General features: G+C 40.9%; 1 protein-coding gene across 3 annotated transcripts in view; it reads left to right on the top strand.

Annotated features, from left to right (window-relative positions):
* FRMD3 (FERM domain containing 3) overlaps positions 1–25519 on the top strand; it is a 188970-nt gene that overhangs the window by 86512 nt on the left and 76939 nt on the right. For 2 of the 3 annotated variants that reach the window (XM_025202504.1, XM_006022288.2), the window contains exons 3-4: positions 8300–8342; positions 20869–20947. In XM_025202504.1, coding sequence (XP_025058289.1) covers positions 8336–8342; positions 20869–20947 — 86 coding nt within the window. In that variant the 5' untranslated portion in view covers positions 8300–8335. Of the gene's footprint in view, positions 1–8299; positions 8343–20868; positions 20948–25519 lie in introns of those variants that run through there. The other variant, XM_006022290.2, reaches the window with a different exon arrangement.

Raw genomic sequence — 25519 nt, 5'->3', positions numbered from 1 at the left:
TGCTTGGACTAGGGGGTGACTTGGGAGGGTCCCACACATAACCCTTCAAGGTAGGAGGGAAGCAATGCAAGAGAACAGGATTTTACAGAGGCCTTAAGAAATGAAACTGTTCAGTCTCATCTCCTGTTGCGGATGTGCCTCTGAAAAGAGTGAGATGCAACAGCTGTACTGAAATATTAAGGAGTGTCTTCGCTTGACAAAGCAGTGGTGTTGCCAGCAGGCAGCATTTTCTGTGGGCAGCACTGGATACATGTGAGAGTGCCTGGCAGTTTAAAACAAAGCTTTACGTCTTTGAACTTGCTGTGTGAATTCAATCCTACGAATATAAAATGGTAACTGAAAGCTGGTGTGCTGAGTTTTCCTGACTCCCACAAAAGCAGGTTTCCATGGGCAGTTGGGTCAGCCATGCAGTAGCACTGAGGACTACTATTTTTATATGGTTCTTAACCCACTATCCCTACAAAGCCTGGATTCCTTTTATGTTTTCTTGTAAAGACACTTGAAGGTGGTAGGTTCTTCTCTACACAGGGCCAGTTTGTGCCTTGCTGACAAATTAGGTATTGATAATAATTTACTTATGATAATTTCCAAGTTCCACTGACAGAGAAGAAGAGAGAGAATTATTGTAATTGTAATGAACTGTATTTACTTTACTAGTAGCTATTTTATAATAAATGCATAAGGTGCCTTGGAATACTTCGATTTGTATTATTGGGTACATAATTTATGGTAGATCTGGGCAAGATGTGTAATTGATCCTCCAGCTTTAGCTTGAGTAGTTTGTGAATACCCATTTTTGTAGAAGTTCCTCCTTAAATACTGGATTTCTTTGTCTTTATTTTTGAAGAAATGCAATGTTCGAACACAAAACAATATCCACAAATTTTTTCTGCACCTTGGAGACTTTCAGAAGTTTCAGAAAGTGCCAGCAGGCAGCCCCTCTTTTATTTGGAAAATCTGGCCTAAATAACTTTTTATACCTGTTCTCCTGAGTCTCAGGTGGTGATAGGTTAAATTAACAGAAAGAAAGAGAACTCGACAGTTTCCAGCAGCTGTTGAATGCGTCAGAGAGGGAATGACACCTGTCTGTAGCAAAATATAAGGTTAGCTATAATGAGACCTAAAGTGTCTGCCACTGACTTGCGGGGTGCGGAGGGGAAGACAGCAGCACCAATTCAAGAGGGGCCTTGAAAAGCTTCTCATTACCTTGCTCGTGTTTAGATGTTTGTCTGTCCTCCTACACAACGTTCCATCTACTGAATAAAATTTATTATAAACCATTAATATCAGCAACATAAATATAAAAACAAACGTAATTCAGCAGTGTTACAAATTGAAATAATTTGTGTAAAGACTGACGTCCTTATAAATCAAACCCACACTTAGCAATGTAATACAAGACTGAAACAGCTCAGTGTGTTTCCATGGATAGCAAACATCTGGTGCCATCTGCTTCAAAGCCTGTCAGGCTCAGCACACATGGGTGCATGCAGTTTAGGGGCCCACTCTTTAAGTGGTGTGAATCGCTGTTATCAGTTACATTAATTTATAGGAGCTGAGGTCTGGGTTATTTTAATGCATTGGAATTGGGTACAGTTTTAGTACCATGAGAACTGAGTTTGGATTTAGGAAATTATCTGGTTCAGAAGTTGGATTCAGAAATGTTATTATTTAAAAATTATATTGGGGTAGCTCAGTCCTGGCACAGAGCCATGTAGAGTGGGAGACTAGAAGCAGGCTGCATAAAGCTGCTGCTTTTGTTACCCTGAGTTATGCTAGTTATGTGCTAAATAGGAGTGTGTGGCTTTGGAAGAGATTCCAGGGCAGAGCCCTGGCTTTGTGGGCTTCTCCCGTGCCTCATCACCATGGGCACATTCAGCTGGTGTGGTATATTCACTGTTTGAAGCTGCGAACTCTGCTGGACCACACTACTGGTTTTTAACCCCACCGCCTTACAAATGAACATAGCCCCTCTGGGTGGGTTTGTGTTTGCCACTGCTTCTGGTCCCAGTTCACTCATGAACCTTGTATGGGTAGTGAGGTGATTAGCCCACACTTTGCACATTCTGGGACTGCTGCCTTCACATGCAGAATAACCATGGTGTAAGAGCAGGTTTCCTTTTGCCTCCATCTTGCTATGGGGGTGCTCTTGACATACCTTTTACACCAGGAACTCTTTTAGGACGTGCATCTGGAGGAATTGGCTTCCCTCCTGATACATAGCTCTACAGGCAATATCTACAGAATACAGGGTGAATTGTAGCAGCTTCAGACTTCTGTGCACTGGCTATGCCAGCGTTACTAGCTACCCCAAAATTATTCTTGGACTGTGCCCCATTCTGGTTATAGCTGTTGTTACTGTTTGTCCATTTTTTAGTCTATTCTTGGCAATGAACAAAAGAAAGGAACTACATTGTGGGTCAAAGATTTTCCCTACCCCCAAGAAGGGTTTGTTTATATATATTTCAGGAGAGTTCTCTTTAAAGTTTTAGGATTTGAGCTTTGGATAAAAAAGACTCTAATAAAAAGTTTTGTTCTATTTCCAGTAGGCTTTCTGTAATATTTGTTGCTATGTTGCTGTGTTATGTGCATTTGTATTGTCCTGATTTAGGAGTGAATTTTGAGCAGAGAGCTTTTGGGTGAAGGAGATGGTGTTTGTTTCTTTTTTCACTGTTCCTGTATGAAATAACTGTTCCTGCTGCTTCTGTAAACAGAAGCACACCTCTTCCAGTTTGAAGTCTCAAGGGAAATTTTTCTCTGTTAGTACTAAGGCTGTTAATAGGTGCAGGTGTGCTCTGGACATACCTGCCAGGCACCTCATTTAGGCATTGCTTCTCCTAGTTTCTGGATCTCACTGGGACTTATGTGGGAACTAGGCTCAATGGCTAAGTGTAGACAGTGGAAAAAACCCGAGGCTGAATTGATTCAATCTTTGCAGGTTAGTTTAAGCTCCAGAGACTGAACTGATAAGCAAGTGAACAGACATTCAGTTTTGATATGGGAAATGCAGCCACATGCAGTGGCCCAGGCCAGAAGTGGGGGCGCTAGAGCATGGTTCCCTGCTGGGTTGGAGCAGACAGCTTGGGCCAAGGCTAGCCCACCCACCCTGCAAGGAGTGGTTTGTAGGGGAGGTGCAAAGCATCCTGGGATGCTGGGGGACTGTGAGTTAACTTGAATCTGGAAGGGATCTTCCAGATGGTTTGGGATATTTTGAAAGCAGTTTATATGCATTGAACTTTGGTTGTGTTACAGATTTGAACCAGTTTCTGATCACTTATACTGGTTTATGTATAATTTCTGTCTCAAGCGTTAGTTACCAGTACAGTCCTGGGCGTGAGCAGACATAGATCTGCAGACATCTAGGGAACTTTCAGGTCACAAAGGAAGCCCTCTACCATGTTGAGATGTCTCCAGGGTTAGGTGGATGCTGAGCAGGGGCTTTATGGATCAGTTTTGAAGGTACATGCCTAAAGTCTGCTCAAGTCCTACTTAAATCTTTCTGTGATTAGGGCTTGTGTTCCTAGTCTGAGCAGTGGAGTGGGATGTGGTCAAAGCTGTGGAACAGTATCAAAGGTCTGGGGCAGGCACAGGGACTGCAATTACACCTGCCCCTTAACGGGCCAGAAGAAGTAGTGAGGAAGGCTTCCTACCTCCCTCAAGCTACTTGCACAGGAGCTGAGTGCAATATGCCCCAATATGCCAGTTAGTTTCTTTAAACAATAAAGCCTGTCAGATGGCTAATGAAATATACACAGGTTAAACAATATGCATTTTAAAATGTGTTTTGTTTTGTTTTTTTACCCTTGTGTGGTGTCCTTTTTCATCCTTTTTGCTGTAAAGGCATGTGACAGATCAGCCACTCAGCATTGTGAATACACCAAAAGACACCTGGCCTTACTAGTGCCTATTCAGTGCCGCTTAAATGCTGATCAAGAGGTGAAGGCTTAGAAGTGGAGATCGTTCCAATTCAAAGCACAGCACACAATGAGAGACACTGCAGGTACAGCTGCAGTTCCTAGGGAAGGCAAATAGGGGTCAAATTGCTTTACTTTCAGAGGTTTTGCAGCCAGTAAATTGCTTAGTTCTAACACTTGCCTGAACAGGAAAGAGAATGAAAGAGACTGGTGCGAATAAGATTAGATCATTCATGGTATACTCCGGCACAAGGTGAAATGTCTCTCTCTTTTTTCAAATTCAGCTCCATAGGTTTGATCCAAAGCCCATAAAGGCTGATTAGCAGACACCTAATAACTTCAGTGGCAGTTGGAGCAGGCTCCATGACCAGAGCTGTGAGAATCTTTGTACTAGTTTTTATTAGCTTGCTCTCAGCTTTGGGGGAGAAAAAATAATCATTTCAGGTCAGGGAATTGTGTGTGCGTGTGTATGTGTCCCCACCTTTGGCCTAAAATGGAATTTTTCATTTCAATTCTGGGCATTGTTAATTTTTTTTTAAATGGAAAGGGATTCCCAGATGTCATTTCAAATAGAAAAATCAGTTTAGAACATGTAAAAAGGAGATTTTTTTTCTTTTTCTTATTATCTCTGGGATACCTCATTGGTGCTCTATGGGCTGAATCCCCTCTGTGTCATGCAGGCCCACCACCCCATGGGTACAGCTGTGCTGCTTCTACTTCGAGAGCTAGTACATGCAGAGCTAGCTTGGGTCTTTTTGCAGCAGGCCTAGCAAGGAGACTACAAGGGCTTCTGTATGGGTTGGGGGCTGTGCTGGAAACTGTGGGACTGCACTTGAGGTTAGGGGAGCGGGGCTGTAGGGTTGTATGGGGGTATAGAGGGCTGTGCTACTACTTGGAGAGGCAGGAATAGCTTTAAGCTGAAGCATGGTCCCACACTCCCATAGAAACTTTGCATGATGCCACAGCCTTCTATCTCCTCAACCTCATGCACAGTCCAACAGGTACAGTCTAGTAGTGGGGACAGAGCAGTCTAGGGGAGTAAGAGACCTGGTTGTTGGCTCACAATGTGACGTCAAGCAAGTGAGCAAGGCCATTGACAGTTGTGCTGAAGGATTAGGTATGCATTAGTCTCAACCCTGAATGAGGTTGTCTTGGCAGAGTGAGGAGGACATCTCTTTTCCCCTCCCCCATTTACACTTTGAGTTTCTAAAAATGACTTTGCTGCTGCTTTAACCTTGAAGCAAAAATCTTACTTGATGAATCGCCCTCAATTTTGCTTGGCAAAGTATAGAATCTACAGTTTTAAACTGATGAAATTCAAAGCTCAGCAAAACAAATTTTAGCATTTGGCCTTGACACCTGAAATACACTTGCACCTGCCGTTTTAAGTTTCCAAGTCCTGCGCACTCTGAGGCCCGGCCTACTGCATTGGAAATTCCAGACTAATCCTACAAGCTGGTCTTTCAAAAAGGGAAAAGGCAAAATGGTGAATAAACAATGGTTTTCTTTGGCTAGAGATAGAAAAAACAATTCTGGGGGATTTGAAAGGTAATAAAATGGTTTAGTATTATGCACTTTCCAAGTTCCTCATTGCTATCTATTTGGGTTCAGAAACACCTTTAACCGTGTGTGGATATATAGGTGAGAAAAAGAGAGAGAACACACAGGCAAGTGACTTCCTTGTGTCTGAACTCTCAGGTCCTTCTGACTTCTTCTTTACTACATAATATGGACTAACCTACATAAAACTACAAGCTTTTTGTAACATTCATCCTTTTGTTTTACCCCTTAATCACTTTCTCCTCTTCCAAAAAACCCTCTAAAGTGTGTTCCTCTAGAGTAAGAGTAATGAAAATAGTTGCTGTGTTATAATCCAAAGTATTTTATATACATGGAGAGTCAACATTTTTTTTAAACCCCATGAATTAAAAATTCCAGGTCCTATTTCTTTCTGGTGTTTAAGAAATGCTGTACCCTGGGATGAGGTGTGGCATGTGCTATATTAGGGAGGAGAAATGTATTTCTTTTTGAAACAGGTAGAGATGGGGTTCAAAATTAGTACTGCAGTGGCAAGATAATTTCTCATATAACTCTGGAGAAGCATCTATCATGCATAATATTGCCACAGACCAGCTGAGCATGATCATTTAAGGTAGAAGAGTGTTGGCAGATGTAACAACTATGGCTAGGTACAGATATTATACTTTTATTCGTATAAGTGTTAGTTAGGAAACCCACATATACTCATAACAGAACAGAAGTCTGGCACACATAGACTGGTTTAAAAATGGTGGCACCTGGTCTAAGATTTCCACCCCCCAAGGGCAAATGTATCTTCTGTTCATTACTGATCTAAACTATGCTGGTTAGAGAAAACCGTGTAATTTAGATTCAATCAATCTCAAGTTTTGGAATGTTTGTACCTAGCTTATACCAATGAAAACTGGAGTGGATGTGCAGACAGCGAGAAGATTTACAGCAGATTTAGCTGAACTAGTAACTGTTTCATCTGTCTGCTTTTTCCCTCAGTCAGCTAATCTGCAGTAATTCACTACCAGTTTCATTCAGCTGTAAATTATAGTGGTTTAGGTTCACTTAATGCAGGAGTAGACAGATGAAACAGTAAAAATGGATCAGTTGATATGCACTTCTAAGCACTCAGTCCATTCCAGAATTTAAAGTGGCATAATTGTTTGGCTGGTCTTGCATAAATACATTGCACACATTCAGAAGTATACTTTTAGGGGATGTTTTTAATTTTGTGACGAGTCATACATGATGAACCTACTCTACTACTAATTGCAGCTGTATTTAGCTGCTTCTTGAGGAAGTCATTACTGATTTTATTTTTTTATAATTAGATGACTGCTACCTAATTAGCAACCATTATAAATTTCTGTGACAGACGAAACTGTTTATATTGTAGATCAGAGGGTGGAAAGGGACCTCAAGGATCATCTTGTTCAAATCCGATATTGTAAACAGGGATTACATATGATTTGAAAGTCCATTAACTTTTTTTATACACTGTTTTAAATATTGCTTTTGAGCTAGCATGCATTGGGTTAAAAAGAACCCCATGGTGGAGTGTTGATTATGCATCAGTGAAGCTGAACAGCTCATTTTCTGACCAGCTGCTCTCAAAGCACAGACCTTATTTTAATATGGAGATTTTTTTTGCTTACAGAAAAAAATCTCAGTTCAAATGGCACTGACCGTGGGCAAAAGTGACACCTGAATATCAACACATTCTTATGTTAGTTAGAAGAGCTAACTCAATAGTTCAGCTCATTTAGACGTGCGACTTCTAGTGAAGCAGCCTAGTGTATCTACTGCTAAAATTTTAACCTGAATATTTTTATGTAGGTACTTGAGTTCATCTTGCAGAATTATTAAAACCTGAAAGTGACTATCTTTTCTCATCACCTCTGAAATAAACAGGAGTTTACTGGTTTTAGCCATTGCTTCCTTTTTCCTTATGGGATGTGATTGATCCGTGGTTCTCAATATTTTGAGACACAAGCACCCCTGGATAGACTTGAGGCACCACCCAGAAAATGCCAGCTCTTACTTTGCACTCTTTTCTTTTCTTTTTTTTTACTACAGAAAAGCAATAGACAATTTTTCTGTTGTAAATACCTCAGAAACCATGAATTTCTGTTTGAAATCTCTGGGTTTATTTTGTCACTTGTGTTCGTAAACCTAATGGTGCTAACATTGTGTGGCACTCTCACAGCATCCTAGGTTGCCATGCAGCTTGATCAAGAATCACTGGACTAGATCAAAACCACATCCATAATTGCCTTGTACGATCACCTTATCTTATACCATTCATGTTTAAATGTAACATCGGTTCTTTCCCACCTTTTTGATTTTGATGACATTTTTGGTTCTTAGGAAAGGACAGTATCATGTATGCTGATTTTATATAGGTTGGGAGTCTAACATTTGGTATGTTTCAGCTATAAGGACTACATACAAGCTAGGATAATAGAGCATTTCCTAATGTTCCCTGACCTTAATTCACAAGCATGAACATCCCTCTGAAAGAAGGGAATAAATTGTATGGTAGAAGTCACTGCTGAAAACTCTGATCAGTGGAGCCTGTCTGCTTGCATTGATCTCTCTTTGGAATACTTGTCTTACCATCCCAGCCAGATGCAATAAAAACCATTTTTAACTCTAACATCATTTATAATTGTACTATATTAATCATGATGGGTATAAATGTTACACTGTAGAGGTGTTTCCTGTGCCTTTGATACGCATCTATAAACCGACTTCTATTATGGAACAGAAAAAGACTGTTTCACAGTTTCTTGATTTTTAAGGATGTGCTATACTGTGCAGCACTTTAACCACTTATCTCTGCTCTTCCTTTTCAGCACTGGCTCGAACCCAACAAGTCTATCTCCAAGCAAATGAAATGTAAGTGTTGACAGCTAATATAATATAGTGCCTGGTTTGGAAATACGCAGGGGTTTTGTTGTGTTTCTTTCCAGTAGTTTGTGGCATATTGTTTGTTTCCTGTGGCAAAGGTGCCATCCCCATCCTTTCTGGAGCCCTAAGAAATTTTTTGTTCAACTTCACAGCGCTTGTCAACAAGACTTCAATTGTGACAACAATCTTTCTTGTTTAAGACTAGAGCTAGGTTCCAGCCAACATCTCTGGAATGATTTCGTTCACCTTTCCCTCATGAAAAGACAAAAACAAATACTTTGACTCCATTATGTGACCAGTCCCTGCCAGGTTGTAGAAACAAGACACAAGGTATGGTAATCAAATTCCTGTCTTCTGTCTTCAGAGCATTCATTCTAGACCATCAGTTCAATCCAGTCCAGTAATTTCTAATGCTAGAGAGCTTTAGTGGTGGTAAATACCACCAACAACCAAGCAGAAAATTACAATACCATGTGACATTTGGTCATCAATTAATTTACAAGTAGCCTTTAAAAACATTTTGAAAAAGCTTGTATCACTTAATTTTTTAAAATGTTATGATCTGGCTTACCTTTTTATAAATAGATTGATTACAAAACCTTATTCCATAACCAGAACACTGGTACCTGGTTATTTCCACTTAGCAGCAGAGGCGAGTATTCACTTTGCAGTCCCCTGGAGACTTGTTTTTGCCCATGAGATTGGCTTTTTGTTTTTCCAAAGATGGTTATCAACCTCTTTTAGTTGTCATAGGAAGGGAGAGTTTGCCCCTATGCCCTTGAGCATGTTTTTTTTTTTTTACACATGAGTGCTTCAGTATCCAGTTTGACTCTGTTGTGCAGCCTGGTTCAGACTAATATATATGAGCATATTTTGTTATTTTGAAATAAGATAAGACTGAAGAGCTCAAGTGTCATTTTCTCTCTTACATACAGCAAAAGCTGTGTTATCCAGCGCTTTATGAACCAGAAAGCTCCACTAACCGGCATCCGAGGGATGCAGCAAAAGCAAAACCGGAAGTCCCGCTTCTGGTTTCGCTGCTGTGAGCCGAGTTCTTCTTCTTCACTTCTTCAGCCCATGGCCTGGGGCAAAGCAGCCTGCACAGGGCCTCCCTCCCTGTCCCCTGGCACACTGATGCTGGAGAGTGCACTGGACAGTGCACATTTGATTAACTAGCATATTTGATTAACCGGCATCCCCCATTCCTGGGGGATGCCGGATAACAGAGCTTTTGCTGTAGCATGCAAAAATGTAATTTGTAAGCAAGTATATTGCCTGGAAGATGCAGACAGAGATATGGATCTTTCTTTTCTTTGTTTAGCCAGTCCTATCTATTATAGAATATAGTTTAGAGTATGGACTATATAAATATATATATATTTTAAAGTAGGAAATTTCAAATATTTAGAGTCTAAGCACAATTGAAATGTGAGAAACCTTATAAAAATAAAGATAGAATCCAGCTAGAGAATCCCCAGTAATAATAGCATGGCTCATCTCTATCTTGCATCTCTCCTTTCACTAGCAAAGGGTATACTCAGGAACTGTTATAAAAAAAGTAATGCTGTAGAAATGCTTGAGACATGGAAACAGTGTATTATCTTGTTTTAATCTATAAATTTCATAGATGTTTTGAAAGGAAGTAGCACCACTATTCAGGAGAGGGTATAATTTATAATATGTGTAATTTGTTTTGTCCTTAAGCCTGTATATTTATGTATACGTATATACATACATACACAAATACACACACAGGTGTATTTGTGTATAAAATATATCTACACATGCATATATATATATGTATCCGTGTGTGTGTGTGTGTGTGTGTGTGTGTGTGTGTATATATATATATATATATGTGGATGTATATTTATACATATATTTAATGTAATATACATTACATATATATATAATATACATAGTATAATATAAAATATAGACACATGGGGTGTGTATAGATGCACATTTCTCTGTCTCTCAGTATACCTATATATATTTGTATCCATATATGTATATTTAAGAAATATCTTCTGCCCCAGATTTTATCTATCACAGGACTTTTCCAGAAAAAAAAAGGCCACATATGCCTATGGTAGTATGAAAATACTAGATAGTAAGAATTCCTTTTTAAAAATGCACAAAAATTAAAGCAAATTTAATCCAGCAAGAGAACAATTTTCTTTTAGTTTTAAATCAAGAATATCTCAAGTAAGTGTGAAAAAGGAGCAAGGAGGTGATTAGTGAACAGAATGTATAGTGTGTTTGGCTTCTCACTTAAACTTTAAAGGTTGGGGGTTGTAAGTGGAGAGTACATGGACTATGGTAGATGGAGGCTTTATAAATTAGAAATACCAGTCAGCATAATATAAACATTCATATACTCCGTATACTTTTATGCCAGGAAAGGCATCTTTCTCATTCTGGTGCAGGAATAGGTTGTATTTACTTGCAGTAATTTAAAATGTTCTAAATTCAATTGACCTCAAGGTTTAGATAGGATTAAGACGATGTTGGATATATGCAGCAAAAATAGAGAAGAGCATGCTAAAAGTCATTTGGGTCTCTAACAAGACTGCTTGATCTCAGCTGACGTATGAGGGCGGCTTAATTTTCCCCAAGCACAGCAGTAAGCTTTTGGTGTGTGTTTATTCATAGAGTACAGTATTGTCAAGTGCCTAGAGCAAAGGGGAATGGTTGGGAGTAGTGTTCTAATGGAAATGTAAGTAGGTACTAGATTTCAGGGTGTTGTATAATACATAAATAATTCAAACATAATTCCTAAATTTAGTCCTTGCTACATAGCTATTTTATTTCAGCAGTCATATATCCAGTAGGTTTACAGTACATTATGCAGTTATGCAGTATAGCCTTGGTTATCTGAACCTTCAGTTAGCCAAATAGCAGCCTTTCCCCTTAATCTGAAGGCAGGGAAGAGTGGTACCTTAGGGCACTTTTAAATGTGTTCCAACACGTTGTGATTAGAACACATCAGAGACGTGATTAATCGAGTCTGCTGGAGTGTTCTAATCAGAATGCTTCTGCGTGCTGCAGCGTCTTGGGTATTCAGCATCCCCATATTTTAAAATGCTGTTGGAGAACTTTCATTAAAACTTGTTGAACACCTCCTCTGCCATTTTGAAATGTGGGCCGTGCTAATTAAAGAGAGCTGCACTAATTAAATGGCACCCTCCCGTTCTCACCCTCCACCATCATAACCATTTATCAACGAGGTGTGGCAGGTGAGCAAGGTGGATGGTTTGCCCAGAGACAAGGGCAGGCCTGGAAGATGCCTTTGTCACAGACTTGCAGAGAGCAGGGATAGTAGATAGAAAGAATAAGGATATTTAAATACAAAAGATAGCGAAAGGGAGAAGAAAGGAGGGGGCACTGCTGAGAGAGGGGGAAGTGGGTTGTAGAGACCAAAAAAGGAAAAACAAAGAGGTTATAAAAGCTAACCCAGGCAATGGGATACTAATCCAGAGCCAGGTAATGTGATATTAACCCAGAGCCTCTGTTGAGACCATTCTCAATGCAGTCCAGTCTGCGGATAATTTCTTGTTATACAATTTCATGTTAAAGTCATTTATTAAAAAGGCTTCTTAAAGAGGTGCTTTCCAAAGGGGTTCAGATAACCAAGGATGGTTGGCAGTGTTTCTTTTATAAGCTCCAAAGGTGATATGGGTTTTGTGAATTCTTATTTGACGTTCTAATAATTACTTAAAATATCACAAGAGTTGACATAAAATTTATACCTAGTGAGAGAACCTGAGTGGGTCGGGACAGAATTTCTCTATGTACTATGCTTTGTCATATAACGTTGTATTAATTTAATACAGCAAGATGTCACTTTTAACATCTAGTCTTGCCCTTAGTATTTAATTTTTAGTTTTCTGTATTTGCCAATTTATTCTTTGTGTTTGATAATAGACAGTGCACAAGTTCTAAGTCTTCCATGGCCACCCTTACTGCTGGTTTGCCAAGGAAAGGAAATGCACTATATTAGGTTTTCCTTGGTCTCCAGTGTCTTGAACCACAAGCCTCGTTTATGCTGGTTAGAAGTCAAACCAGGACTAGCAATCAATAGGCAGCTCCTGCCTTATGGTAGTGTAGGGGATCAACTTGTACTAAGATGTTACTAGAAAATTCTCAAGGGTACGCTCTTTTAAGTAGGCAGACCAGTTGTTTCAGATATAGGAATTTTTTTCCCCTACATCCTTCTTTCTTTTCCTCTGTGCACTTCAGGCACATAGAGAAGTGTAGCTTCCTGCTGTAGCTGAGAATGCTTTTCAGGAAGTGTTCGGAGTTACAGTGATCCCCCAGACCAAACAGAAGTTCACTGTTGGTTTCAGTGGGGAGGGGAATCTAGCTGCTGGTTGCCAGCCTGCATCTAGTTTCCCTTAGCAACAGCCCCTCCTTCCTCCCAGCCTGTCCCTGGTTCAGAATGAGAGGGGAAAAGGAGGAGAGAAAGCTCATTCTAGGAGTTCCCCAGCTAGTGCTGGAGGGTGGAGTGGGCAAATTGGAGGCCCCATTTATCTTGGGGGGGTGCTCCAATACACCTGCCCCACTCTCCAACAGCGGCTGAAAAAAGTCCAGACTGAACTCTCTCTGCTACATTTCCCCCTCCCATTCTGAAAAACAGCTTGAGGCTGGGAGGTAGCATGGGCAGAAGTTACAAAAGATGCTGTTTGAGAGTGCAATGAGGGGTCAGATTTTTGCCCAATCAGCCATTTTTTAAAGTCTGCAGCTGTGCACTTGTGTTTGGTTCGGCTATTTACTGCTGTCTGTGGCCAGATCAAGTGAAAATGGTCACTTCTGTCTGCACCCTTCCATCCATGGAATTTACTCCTATCACAAAGGCAACATGGTGCCCTTCTCTTTGTAAAATGTTGTGTTATAAACAAAACTGTAAGGATGGGCAGGGCACAAGCCTGGGGCATTGCCTAAGGGAAGCAAGGGTGGAGGGTACCTCACCCTCCCATTCCCTGATCCCCCTCTTCATACAACCTTCCAGCTTGAGCCCCAGCAGGGGCACAGGAGTGTGAATGGGTGAAGGGCATCCTGCAAAATGTAATTCTGTCAAGCAGCAGCACAAGGGGCAGAGCTGGAGTTCACTGCTGCTGGGGGTAGGAGAGATGTCACCCCATTATTTTTGCTGCTGAAAACAGGAGGGGTTTTTTGGTCATGTCATATTGGTGTCTGTGGTTTAAAAAAAGTGAGACAACATCTCCCCTTAGCAGCAAACTCCAGCTGCAGCTTCTATGCCACCACCTGCAGTCAGTGCCTCTGGAGCCAGAGCCCTGAAAAGAAAGTACAGGGGGAAGAGAGAGCTGCCACAGGCACAGTCCTGGCTGGCTACCTCTGCTTATAAAGCTTCTTCCCAATTGCATCATCCTATCAGTATTTCTGAGTTAGCCTTCATAGCTCCCGCTGACCTCAGCTGCACCAGTGCATGAATTAAAGGGCAACTTTTTTTTAAAAAACCTGCTGAGTGAATATAAAGCTTGTAGCCTTTCTGTAACCTTAGCTCAATAGGAAGGAACATCCAGTCTCATGGGCTTAGTGTCTGATTAGTATTTTCTAATTGTTAGGAGTGTCTGATTAGTCTTTTATAATTGTTAGGGTAGGAAAAGGACATGTTGGAAGTGGAAAATGTGGAATACCAGTTCTGTGGCATGATTGATAACACATTTAGTCTATAGTGCAAGAGTTCTGAGTTCAGGTGAGACTTCACCAGTCTGTTTCCTAGGAAGAGCTGAAGGCAGTGCCACCCCTAAGGGGGTTGGCGAATCGGGGCAACTGAGGCCCTGTGCTTTGGGGGGCCCTGTGGACCTGGGTCAGGTTTGCATCTGGCCACTCACCACCCCGGGGCCCCCACAGGGCCCCACACAGGCTGATTTGCCCTGAACCCCGCACCCTGCTATGGTCATCTCTGGCTGAAGGAATAAAAGAGATATGATACTTTCTAGTGGGACCCACTGAAATTTACTGCCAATCTTTTACCTCTTCCATCTTCTTTTAATGGCATTGATTTCTGGGAGGAAATAGATTGCTATCCCAGCCAAAGGGGCACAGGCAGCAGCACTTGCTGATCATGGTCATGCACTGTGCAAGATGAGATAAAACGAGGCAGAATAAAGAGAGATCAGAAATGAGAGCTATAAAAAGGAAATCTTAAATCCAAGCAAATGGTACCTGAATATTCTTGTTTCAGTACAAACTTAAAAGAAAACAATCTGTATCAAGGTTCTCAGAGTTTTGGAAGCTTCCTGAAAATGTATCTCAGAGTTGTGCTTCAACTTTTTTTTCTAAATGGCCACTCTCAAAAATTCAAAGACTACTTGGGTTTATCTTGAATCATGCTGAAAGACTTGCTAACATACTTAACATGTTGAGAAATCCATTCTCTCTCCCGTGTGGAATTTATGGCACACACTGGGCCCCTATGCCAAAAAGAAGAAGAAGGAAAAAGCAGCCTCTGAGACTGACTGACTAACATATGTTGAGCAAGTGAAATACAGCAACAATTGATTTGCTTGCCAAGAGGGGCATTTGTATGAGAACAGCAGCATATGTCTCAAGATTCCCCCAAAATTCCCCTGCAGCGCTGCAGAACATAAAGAATGCTGGGATACAATAATTGTTTTAAAATACCCTAGCTTCTGGTAGGTTAATATTACTCAGGCAGTACAGGACATCAGTGAGGTACGCAAAAAATAATTTGCTGCGTTTGCCGTGTCAGGAATATGGGGACAATGTAAACATCTATTTTGGTCTTCGGTGACCGCTTGTCCTCCATGTTGTTTATTGGAAGGAACAGCATTGTTGGAGCATCCTATAAAGAGCGGTAGCTGCTTCTTCTACCTTAAGGGCCAGTTGTTTATGAGAGACTTTCCTGCTTGTCCTCCATCCACCAGACATTTCTGGAATTTTTTTAACTGCTTTCTAGTAGATTTGGTTTCAAGAGGATTTTTGATGTACAAATAGCCCTTCTCTAGGATAGGGTAGCTTCTGCATGATTGTTCTCTCAATAAAATGACAGAAGGGTAAATGAATAGTTTTTCATAAGCTTACATTTCCCCTGAATTTATCTAACCAACTCTGTGTTGTATATTTGAGGAGCAGAGTTGTTCGAGCAGGTTTGCCTAGAAATAGGTGTATACAAGACACTCACTTGTGTGTACTGAAGGGACTCCAAATGCACACTGGTCATAGCTCTAGATGGCATATTAGATGCAGTTTCAACTAAGAACTTTTAGTAATAACTATTGGATAAATATTATACATAGAATAATTTGTCTTAGTAAAACACAGCTGGAATGAGCAAAAAGTACAATGCCATGCAGCATATTTTATCTCTAATGTGTAAAACTCCTTCACAAGGGTTTATTTCACAATTTATTGAAGGTGACACTTTCAATATATGGCATAATTCAAATTGATTTTATTCCTCCTCTTGTCTTCCTCTCCTTCATGCTGTTAGGACATAAACTGGTGAATTAATAGTTTTATTGTGATGAAGTTATACCCGTTGCAGTTCTCTGTTTAAATCCCTTGAAACGATTATAATTATGAATGTCTTTTATCAACAAGTCAAAGCCTGTGATGGTTGGAAATCTTGACAAGGCCTTGGGCGCTTCACTACACCAGCTGGTCCTTATTTGACAGATAAAAGACCTTTCTGAAAGAAATGCCATATAACTGTTAAAAACCCAATTACGTTTTCTTAGTTTTGAAAATAATGTTATATTTTTTTCTCAGTGTTTATGCTTTAACTTTAGAGAGATTGGCTGGAAGTAATTCTGTTTTAGGTGATATAAGTGGTTGTCCTGTGTAACAGATGCATTTCTCTGAAACTAGAACTGTTTGTTCACTGTTTTGTAGTCATGCTTTCTGTCACAAAAATGGATAGGAATTTATGGAAGAGAATATGATACTTTTATGTTGCTACATTCAATACCGTAGTATCCATGATACAAGAACTTTTCTAGCTGTTCACTTGCAGTGAAATGATTGTTTGCTGGGATTTCATTAGGCTTATGATGATTTTAAAATTGGACTGGGGAAAAAGCAGAGTTTGTGTTTTGCAGGTTTTCCCCCACCCAAATGTGGACTGATTCTACTGTGTGGTTGTGTTTTCAAGCAGAACCAGACCTGAATCAGTCAGCAGCTCTTTTTTGTAGTTCAGGTAGATCTCTAGTTCATGTAGTGAAGTTGGCTTTTTTCAATCAAAGAGTTTTTGTAAACCAAGCCAAATGTCTGAAACTACAAGGCATTCCCCTTACTATAGCTTCTTCAAGGGGTTACAAGCCGAGACTTAGTTGGTGACTCTTTTCTTTTATTTCTGCTTCATCCTGGCAGTATGACATTTTAGTTGAGGCATTTCTTAGGGATTATTTTACTTTTTGTGTGTTTGAACCAGTTCGAGGACCTGGAGCGCTCAAGAAATCTCCAGAAGTGTACTTTCTCTTCTGTTTTACTGCTTATGAACATTTGTGTTAAGAGAGTGGTGCTCAGGCTCTGACCCACGCCTGTGGGTTTCCCCATGGATCTAGAAATTTGATGGTGGGGGAGCAGTGGCTTTAATTGCTGCTCCCCTAGTACCAAATAATGTGGTCCTGCCTGCTAGATTGGGCTGGTATGTAGAGTTGCTCTGTACCTGCATCCAGTGTGTGGGATCAGGATACATGTGGGTGCTCAGACTGGTATGTGGAGCCAGGCTGGTGCATGCGGTCACACCTTCGGACTGACCCTACATGGGATCTGGCCCATGGACCAATGCTGTACCACTCATCCAGCTCATGGTGCCGAAAGGCTCAGCACCGTTGTGTTAGAAAGATGGTGATTATTTTATCTGATAACAAGAAGATAGATCCAAAGCCCTCCATCATCAGTGTGAATATGTACTTCAGCTGGCTTTGGACCAAGACTATGATCAATGAACCTGTGCTCATACAACAAAGTGCACACTTTTGTGTGAGATTAACTGGAATTTACAGACCAAAGACAGAAAGCTCTGTGCTGTTCTGGGCTGAGCCAAAATTATTGTTCTTTCTCCATTACTCCCTTTGGTTTGTTTCCCTTCCTTGCTTTGTTTTTGCTTTCTCTGTTTGCCACTTTTCTTCCCATTTGTCTTCGCTTTCCTCCCTGTTGCTCTGATTATTTATTGAAACCTGGTAAAAATATGAAGTAAATGGCTGCGTAGTGATGTTAAGCAACATTATATATAATGTGAAAAATTGAATCTGTTTAAAAATAAACAGAGAAAACTGCCTAAACTAAAAAAATAACCCAAGCAAAGTAGGAAGAGCGTTTTATTTCCCATGACTTCTGTACATCCTAAGGATATATGCAATCTCCAAGTAGCATTCTGGTAACTATGGCATGTAAATGCTCAAAATGTTTCCGTGATTATGGGACAGATCTTCTGCCAGCCTTTGAGTTATTAATACTGGGAAGCTTGTTGTAGATGTGTCCAGGAATCTGATGTGTTATATATAGGATTGTATTCACTTAAATGTCTGTTTTAGAAACAGTCCAATATTTTCTTCTTTCAGTTTTCTTCAGAGATGTCCCCTTTTCTCTTTCTTCTGAGTTCATCCTCATTCCAAAAGACATTTTTTCCTCTTTATTGAAGTCCTACTATTCCTGAGATAGATTAGGCCTTCAGAATCATTATGCCTACCAGGTTTGGAGAGGTTAGGGTAACTGTGCCAGCACAAATCTCATTAAAACTAAGGGCTCCTTTACACTAACTAGAAGGTTGTAGAAATATCTTTTATTATGCCTGATATTTGCCTGCATTCTTTCTAATGCAGCTCTTTATAGGAAAATCCTTTAGAAATTAAGTCATTATGTCTCTACAAAAATTAATTAAAATGCGTACTAATGAGTTACATCCCTGCTGTGGAATTCTATAGATTAATTAACTTTTTGACAAAAGGACAATCATTCTGTAGAACTTTATGATAAGCAATTATAATGGTCAACTTTCCTGTGTTATGCAAGGCCTCAGCATCCTGCCCTTCAGTGGGGCTGCCTAGTGGAATCTCTGCTGCTGAATTTTGGAGAAAGAGGGCTCATAGTGGTCAAAGTATGGAGGACTGAGTTGTTGAGATGACAGTGCCATCTCCTTGCCCATCCCATCACCTTTCTTCCTTCTGAAATTTCCAGCAAAGCTGCCATTTGTAGTAGTGTATGCAGTTTGAACATCTGTGCAGTTTTCAACTCCGCATTTTAGAAAGGACATGGAGAAGTTAGAGAAGGTCCAGAGGTAGGCAACAAAGATGAAGGGTTTAGAAGGAAAGTCATATGAGGAGAGGCTGAAGGAGCTAGGCATGTTCAGCTTGTGGAAAAGATGCTTTGGAGGGGACATGCTAGCAGTCGTCAAATACTTGAAGGGCTGCCTTAAAGAAAAGGGAAAGCACCTTTCCCTGCAGAGAATCCCTGTAGGATCCCTGTAGGATGTGGACCAATGGCTTGAAGTTGCAGCAAAGTCATTTTAGTTTGGGTATCAGCAGAAACTTCTTTCCTGTTAAAACAGTGAAGCAGTGGAATAGACTGCCTAGGGAAGTTGTGGACTTTCCATCCCTGGCATGGTTCAAGAGGAGGCTGGACAGCCACTCATCAGGGATTATCTAGGCATAGCTATGCCCAGGTTCTGCTATGGGTATTTCCCATGTTTCTGGGCTTTGTTGGTTGTTGCATGGGGCTGAGGGGGAATTCACTCCACCACTATCCCACCCTTCTCTCTTGCTGCTACTGGTGTCAGGGTTTTTTAAGGCCTGCCTCAGACATTGGGTGTTAGCTGCAGCTAAGGCTGGGGATTTTTGACTGAGTTGTGCCAGTTCTTCTGTTGGGATGTAAACCTGGAGGTTCCTGGCTACAGGGTCTTGCCCCTCCACTCATGCAGACCAGTTGCCATATTTGGGGTCAGGAAAGAATCTTACCCCATGGTCAGATTGGTACGGACTGTGCGGTGTTTGGCCTTCCCCTGGAATCTCTTGAGCATATATTAAAAACCTTTGCAGAAGTGGGACATTGGCCGCCGTGTTCCCCCTGCTTTACTTGTGGTAGGTTAGGGTGATACGTCTTGTGTTGTGTCGGGGTCAGCTGTGTAGTTTTGCTAAGAGGTTAGATAATGCATATGTATAGGATGGTTTGGATAGGGATGATCCTGCATCGGCGGGGGGTTAGACTCTGGAGGTCCTTTCCAGCTCTATTTATCTATGATTTGCCCATAACTTCTTTTTTAAATAAACAATGTTTATAAAATACAGGCCATTCTTCTTTTAATGTAAAATGTAATTCTTTTTTATATACAGATAGCTGTAAGAGTTCCTCCTTTTAGAATAGATCAGGGGTTTTCAACCTTTTTTAAGGAGTGTATCCCTTCTTGGTACACTTCTAGCAGAGCGGGAGGGGGTGTGCGGCAGTGGCCAGATGCGAGGCGTGGGGGGGGTCTTGCATGCGGCGGCAGCGCAGGGTGGTGGATGGTGGTGGCTGACACCGTGTGTGGGTTCTAACTCCCTTGCGTCCAGGTGGCTGGGTGGCACCTGTGGGAGCTGCTGTCCTTGCCACCCTCCCCCGGCTCCTGGGAGGCAGTGGTGCGGGGTGGTGGGTGGCAGTGCTCCATCCCTGCCTGCCCACTTGTACCCCCTAACCCCTTTTCAAGTACAACTCCTGGAATAGATCACGGCCTTTTTACTTTCCTTCCTTTTAGAACTTCCTGCTTTGCGTTCATGCTTCTCACTGTAGTGTCATTATCACAAGATAACACTCTTACCAGATAATAGGCCTCCCTTTATTGTATGCAGTTACTCTGAAGATATGAAATTGGAGTAGGACTATGTAATTTCCTTGATGTCACATTAAGACATGACTGAACAATAAACTAGGTGTAGAGTCATTGCTATTATTTTGCTGGACTAGTTAAGCCTCCAGTAAAATCTTTTGAGAGGTTAAATTATTAAACATAAGCCTCATTAGTAATATATTTCAGTTGGGGAACTGATAATACAATCTTATTGTAAAACTGTTGGTTTGGAAACAGGTAAGTTGTTTGCAAACAGTTTTAGGATGCATTAACCAAATTCGATGAATGACTTGTTTCATTTTGTAGTCTAGACATTACCATTACTAGGAATAACAGTTATACATGACATCTTTGCACCTTACTGTGATGAGAGAGAAGATTAATGCTTCATGTTTCCTGTGTTAATTGGCATGAAAAACAATTTTTTATTGTACTGCTTAGATAAGGCAATAAACTGTGAAGTGCAAAACCATGTATAAATGATTTGCATAGAGTGTCTATATCCCAAGTATGTTCTGTGCTTCCCTGTCATACTTTTTATTTCATTTTATTTATTTTCTTTTCATTTGATGCATGGCCTGAGATTGCCGAGCTAATCATCACACAGGCTAGATTGTAAGACTGTTGCAAGCCTCTCCTGCAGAGTGATTGAGGCGATGTACTTTGCTGCTGTTCTCATGCTTTTTCTTTATCATGTTTCAGCTCATCCACCATATACCATGTGCTTTAGAGTGAAATTCTACCCACATGAACCCTTGAAGATCAAAGAAGAGCTCACCAGGTATTTTTTCTGTCTGTGCATTTAATATGCATCCTTAACAAATCAAGAAATCACATATTAGTTGCAGGATAGGTCTCCTTCTGTTCATGGCTAAATTGAATATCACCTATGCTACCCTAAGCATTTGCACTGTGACTAGTGTTAACATGTTGTTACCAATGGGATTTTAAAGCACTTTAAGGCATTTAAGTAATGCACATGAATGAGCAGTGATAGAATAGGGGCACTCCCAGAAAGTGAGGTAGCGATTAGAATAATAGGCTAGGATTTATTCATGGCTCTACTGCTGACTAGCACTGGCCTCTGCGTAAGTTCAGTGTGTGTTACAGAGCTCATCCCTAAAATAAGGAAGATAATGCCTGCAGTTCTTAAATGCAGTTCACTGCAGTTATTAAATGTAATTGAGTTGTAGTTTTGATACTGCATATATGAACATGAGTAGTCTCATTGAATTTACTTATATGCGTACGTGTTTGCAGAGCATTTGCAAAGTACTTTCTGGTCTTCTCATAAGGTGCTATAGTGATAGCACACTTCTGTTTATTAGGGCATGGCTGGTGCAGAGTCAAGAAGTCTATTGCTGTCTATTGCTTGTTTTTTTTCTAATAAATTCTTTGAAAATGCCCCGGGTAGCAGGACAGTCATGTCCAGGGGCTGGGGGTTCTATATCTTTTGGTATTCCTTTTTCTCTGAATGGGTATATTCTGTTGCTCTGGTCATTTTCAAAGAATTTAATGGGAAAAAATCAGAATAATTATTTGGCTCTTGACATCTCCAGCTGGGAGCTGCAGGAGTGCCTGTATAACTCATAACTGGAAGCACAGTCAGCAAAGAAATAATAAGGAACTGGTGCAGAAGGGCACAGATCACTTTACTGACTTTGTCTGCAGTGCTATAAACTCTTAAATCCATAAGCAACTTGATGAGTAGGAGAAGACTCATTACTACTGCATTTTATACTGAACGATGTAACACATTGCACACTACTAAATGCTAAATTTATCCACATATGTATCTGTTTATACAGCAAATCAAGAATGGTGTTCTTACCATAGTTGTTTGTTTGAGAATGGTTTGGCTCACTGAATAAGGCACAAGCCTGGGAGACGAAGAATCTGGTATAATTATTAGTATCTGTCCTAGGATGAACCTTCTACTGTGAGCCTTTTTATAAACTATATATAACTTTTGCCTGCCCAATAAATAATCTTTTTTCAAAGCACTTTGTTTCCCAAGTGTGGAAGGTTTTATACAAAGCACTGTATTGAATGTTATCTGGGATTAATTTTAATTGAATAGTTATTCATTTTCAGATACATTTATTGTGTTGAAAGTATGAAGTAGTTAGTGTATGTAGAATTTGAAAACCTTGCAGAGATTTTGAGTAACTTAAATCCACTTGTTTGAATCTTTAGGTTTCACTGTTAGAAGTGACACCATTATTATAAACTGGAAGACACTAAATGGAAAAACAAGAATTTTGGTTACCTTGGGCTTTGACAGAATATTGTAGTAATAATCATTTTCTGTTTCCCTGTTATAGTCATGTATAGGCAGTTATGTCTGTTCTTTATGTAGGTCTGTTACACAAAAACAGGGATCAGAATATTTCAGGAACAGGAAGATATTATTGTAAAACCACAGAAATGGTCCCAGAGAGTTTGCTTCAGTGCCAAAAATGGTTTATGGGAGTACATATTGTAGCTAAATAACCTTTATATCTGAAATAAATAAAGTGAACTTATTTTCTTGAATCAAATTAGCCATCAATTAAAAACCAAAGGTCTTAGTATTTAGCAGTGTGCAAGCACTTGTTACACCTTGACACCTGATTGCAGTGTTTATTGGGTTTGTCTAACTTGCTTCATTAGACCGTTATATGTGTTATGATGGGTGCTTTACAATTTTATTGGAGTATATGTGTCCTTTTGGAAACTAGTGCAGCCAGCTGAGTAATAATAATAGTACTCTGAATATGTTATGAACCCCTCTCTGCAAATGTCATAGCACTTCATCACCATTGTTCTCTCAAATATCCAAAGAGGTAGATATACAATAGACATTTTTAACCTCAGCTTTTAGATAAGGAAACTGTGATACAGTGAGGTGAACTGGTTACCAAAAGTCACACATCACCTTAATGCAAGAATCAAGGAAAAAGGTCATATCATCTCTGTCTCCTGTTCTAATTGTTGGGCCCCAACATAAATTTGCTCACATACAGAGATTATGGGTGTATGAGAGAGACAAAATAGGAAAAGCCATGTAGCAACGGTTGTAGTTCTCTCTTGAGTTTTGATCTTTGACGGGTACCTGGCTATGTACTCCCTATACTGATTACAGTGGCATGCAATGTATCATGCCATCTCTAGTGTAGTCTGGTATACAGAGCTAATGTGATGAACACTGAGGTAAAATAATACTTAATGAAATACCCCATGACTATCTGAGAGATGGATCAATAAGAGGAGCAGAGAAAATTTTCATAGTTTCTAGGGTCAGAAGGGACCTGAACAGATCATCAAGTCTGACCCCCTGCCCTGGGCAGGAATAAGTGCTGGGATCATAATACCCCAGCTAGATATCTATCCAACCTCTTCTTGAAGACCTGTAAGGTAGGGGAGAGCACCACCTCCCTTGGGAGCCCGTTCCAGAGCCTGGCAGCCCTAACCATAAAGTAATGCCTCCTGATATCAAGCCTGAACCTGCTCTTGATCAATTTGTGGCCATTATAACTTGTTATCCCAGGTGGTGCCTGGGGGAACAGAGCCTCACCTATTTTCTGCTGGTCCCACCTGGTGAGTTTATAGATGGCCACCAGATCCCCGCTGTCTTCTCTTGTGGAGGCTGAATAGATTCAGGCCCTTTAGTCTATCTTTGTAGGGCCTGGCCTGCTGCCCCCTGACTATGTGAGTGGCCCTCCTCTGGACCCTCTTGAAGTGTGGGGCCCAGAACTGGATGCAGTACTCCAACTGCGGCCTGACCAGCGCCACATAGAGGGGAAGGATCACCACCCTGGATCTGCTTGTGATGTGTCTGTAGATGCATGACAAGGTGCGGTTAGCCTTACTGATCACTTCCTCGCATTGGCGGCTTATGTCCATCGTGGAGTCAGCAATGACTCCAAGATCCCTTTCAGCCACTGTGTTGTTGAGAAGGGTGTTCCCCAGCTTATAGGTATGTTGCAGGTTCCTTCTCCCTAGATGCAGCACCTTGCACTTGTCTGCGTTGAATTCCATCCTATTCTCATCTGCCCATCTCTGTAACCTGTCTAGATCTAGCTGGATTCTGTCCCTCCCCTCTAGTGTACCCACTTCTCCCCACATCTTTGTGTCATCAGCGAATTTGGACAGCATGCTTTCCGTGCCCACCTCCAAGTTTCTGATAAAGATGTTGAATAGCACAGTCCCAAGGACCGAGCCCTGGGGAAGTCCACTGCCCACATCCCTTCAGGTCGAAAACAACCCGTCCATCACCACTCTCTGGGTATGACCACCGAGCCAGTTTGCTACCCATCTGACTGTGTAGGCATGAATTCTGCAGTCGCATTTTCAGTAGGAGGAGGTCTTACATTCCTTTCTTTTAAATGGTGATATCTTAAAGTTATCAGATTGCTGTGACTTTTTGCTTATTAAAATGAACAGGAGAAATGAGAACAGGGTTGCAGAATGTAAGTAGAAGTTAAAAGGCATGATGGGTGCTAGTAACAGTGAACATAATGGGTCACTTGGGTGCATAAGTGGTGGCAGTGCATTTTTTAAATAAAAAAAAAAATCTCTCTGAGTTCAACTTGTGAAATTATAGGGCATCTTTAGACATGCTTCAGGGAGAAGGGCACTTTAAGTAGAGCAGCTCTTGGGAGTGTTTCATGTATTCACCATCCTGTGCTTCAAAATGATGGTGGGGGTGCTTTAAATAAGCTCATTTGATAAGCTTTAGTTGTAGTGTCCCCACTGCCATTTTGAAGTATGGAGCCACTGAATACATGAGACACTGAGGCTGCTGGAGCTTTGATTAACGAGTCTGCTCCAATGTGCTGTAATTACAGTGCATCAGAGCAGGCATCCTGAATATCTACAGACACCCAAAATGGTAATTGTATAGATCAACTGTGCTATGTACTGTAACCCAACATGGTAGGAAGAAGTATCTCTCTGATTAATTAAAAAATTAAAAAAAATATCCCTATTAGGTGTTGAGTGATATTTTTGAAAAAACAATGGAGGAATGTAAGGAGGGCCCCTCCTGGCTTTTGCTGTTAGTCTATTTTGCATTAAATAGTTATTGGATAAACATTGGGAATGAAGCCCAGAACAACAGGACTGCCTTCTACCCAGGTCAGTGCTTTTCTCACTGGGGTCCAGAGTCAGGTTGTCTCTGGTTTGCTGTCCTTCTGGTTCCATAAATCTTACCCTCTTAGCTGCTTAATGGCCCAGTTTCAAGAGGAGGTGGACAAACCTGGTGGTTAGGGCACTTACCCAGGAAATGGGAGACCTAGGTTGCAAGCCTGTCCCTTCCTGAAGGGGTTTGAATCCACAATTTCCAGTTCCCATAAACTGTTTTGGGACCCCA

Source organism: Alligator sinensis, unplaced genomic scaffold (assembly GCF_000455745.1).
Source record: "Alligator sinensis unplaced genomic scaffold, ASM45574v1 scaffold226_1, whole genome shotgun sequence".
Taxonomy (NCBI): Eukaryota; Metazoa; Chordata; order Crocodylia; family Alligatoridae; genus Alligator; species Alligator sinensis.
The sequence above is the reverse complement of the archived record's forward strand: the minus strand, read 5'-3'. Positions and strand labels throughout refer to the sequence as shown.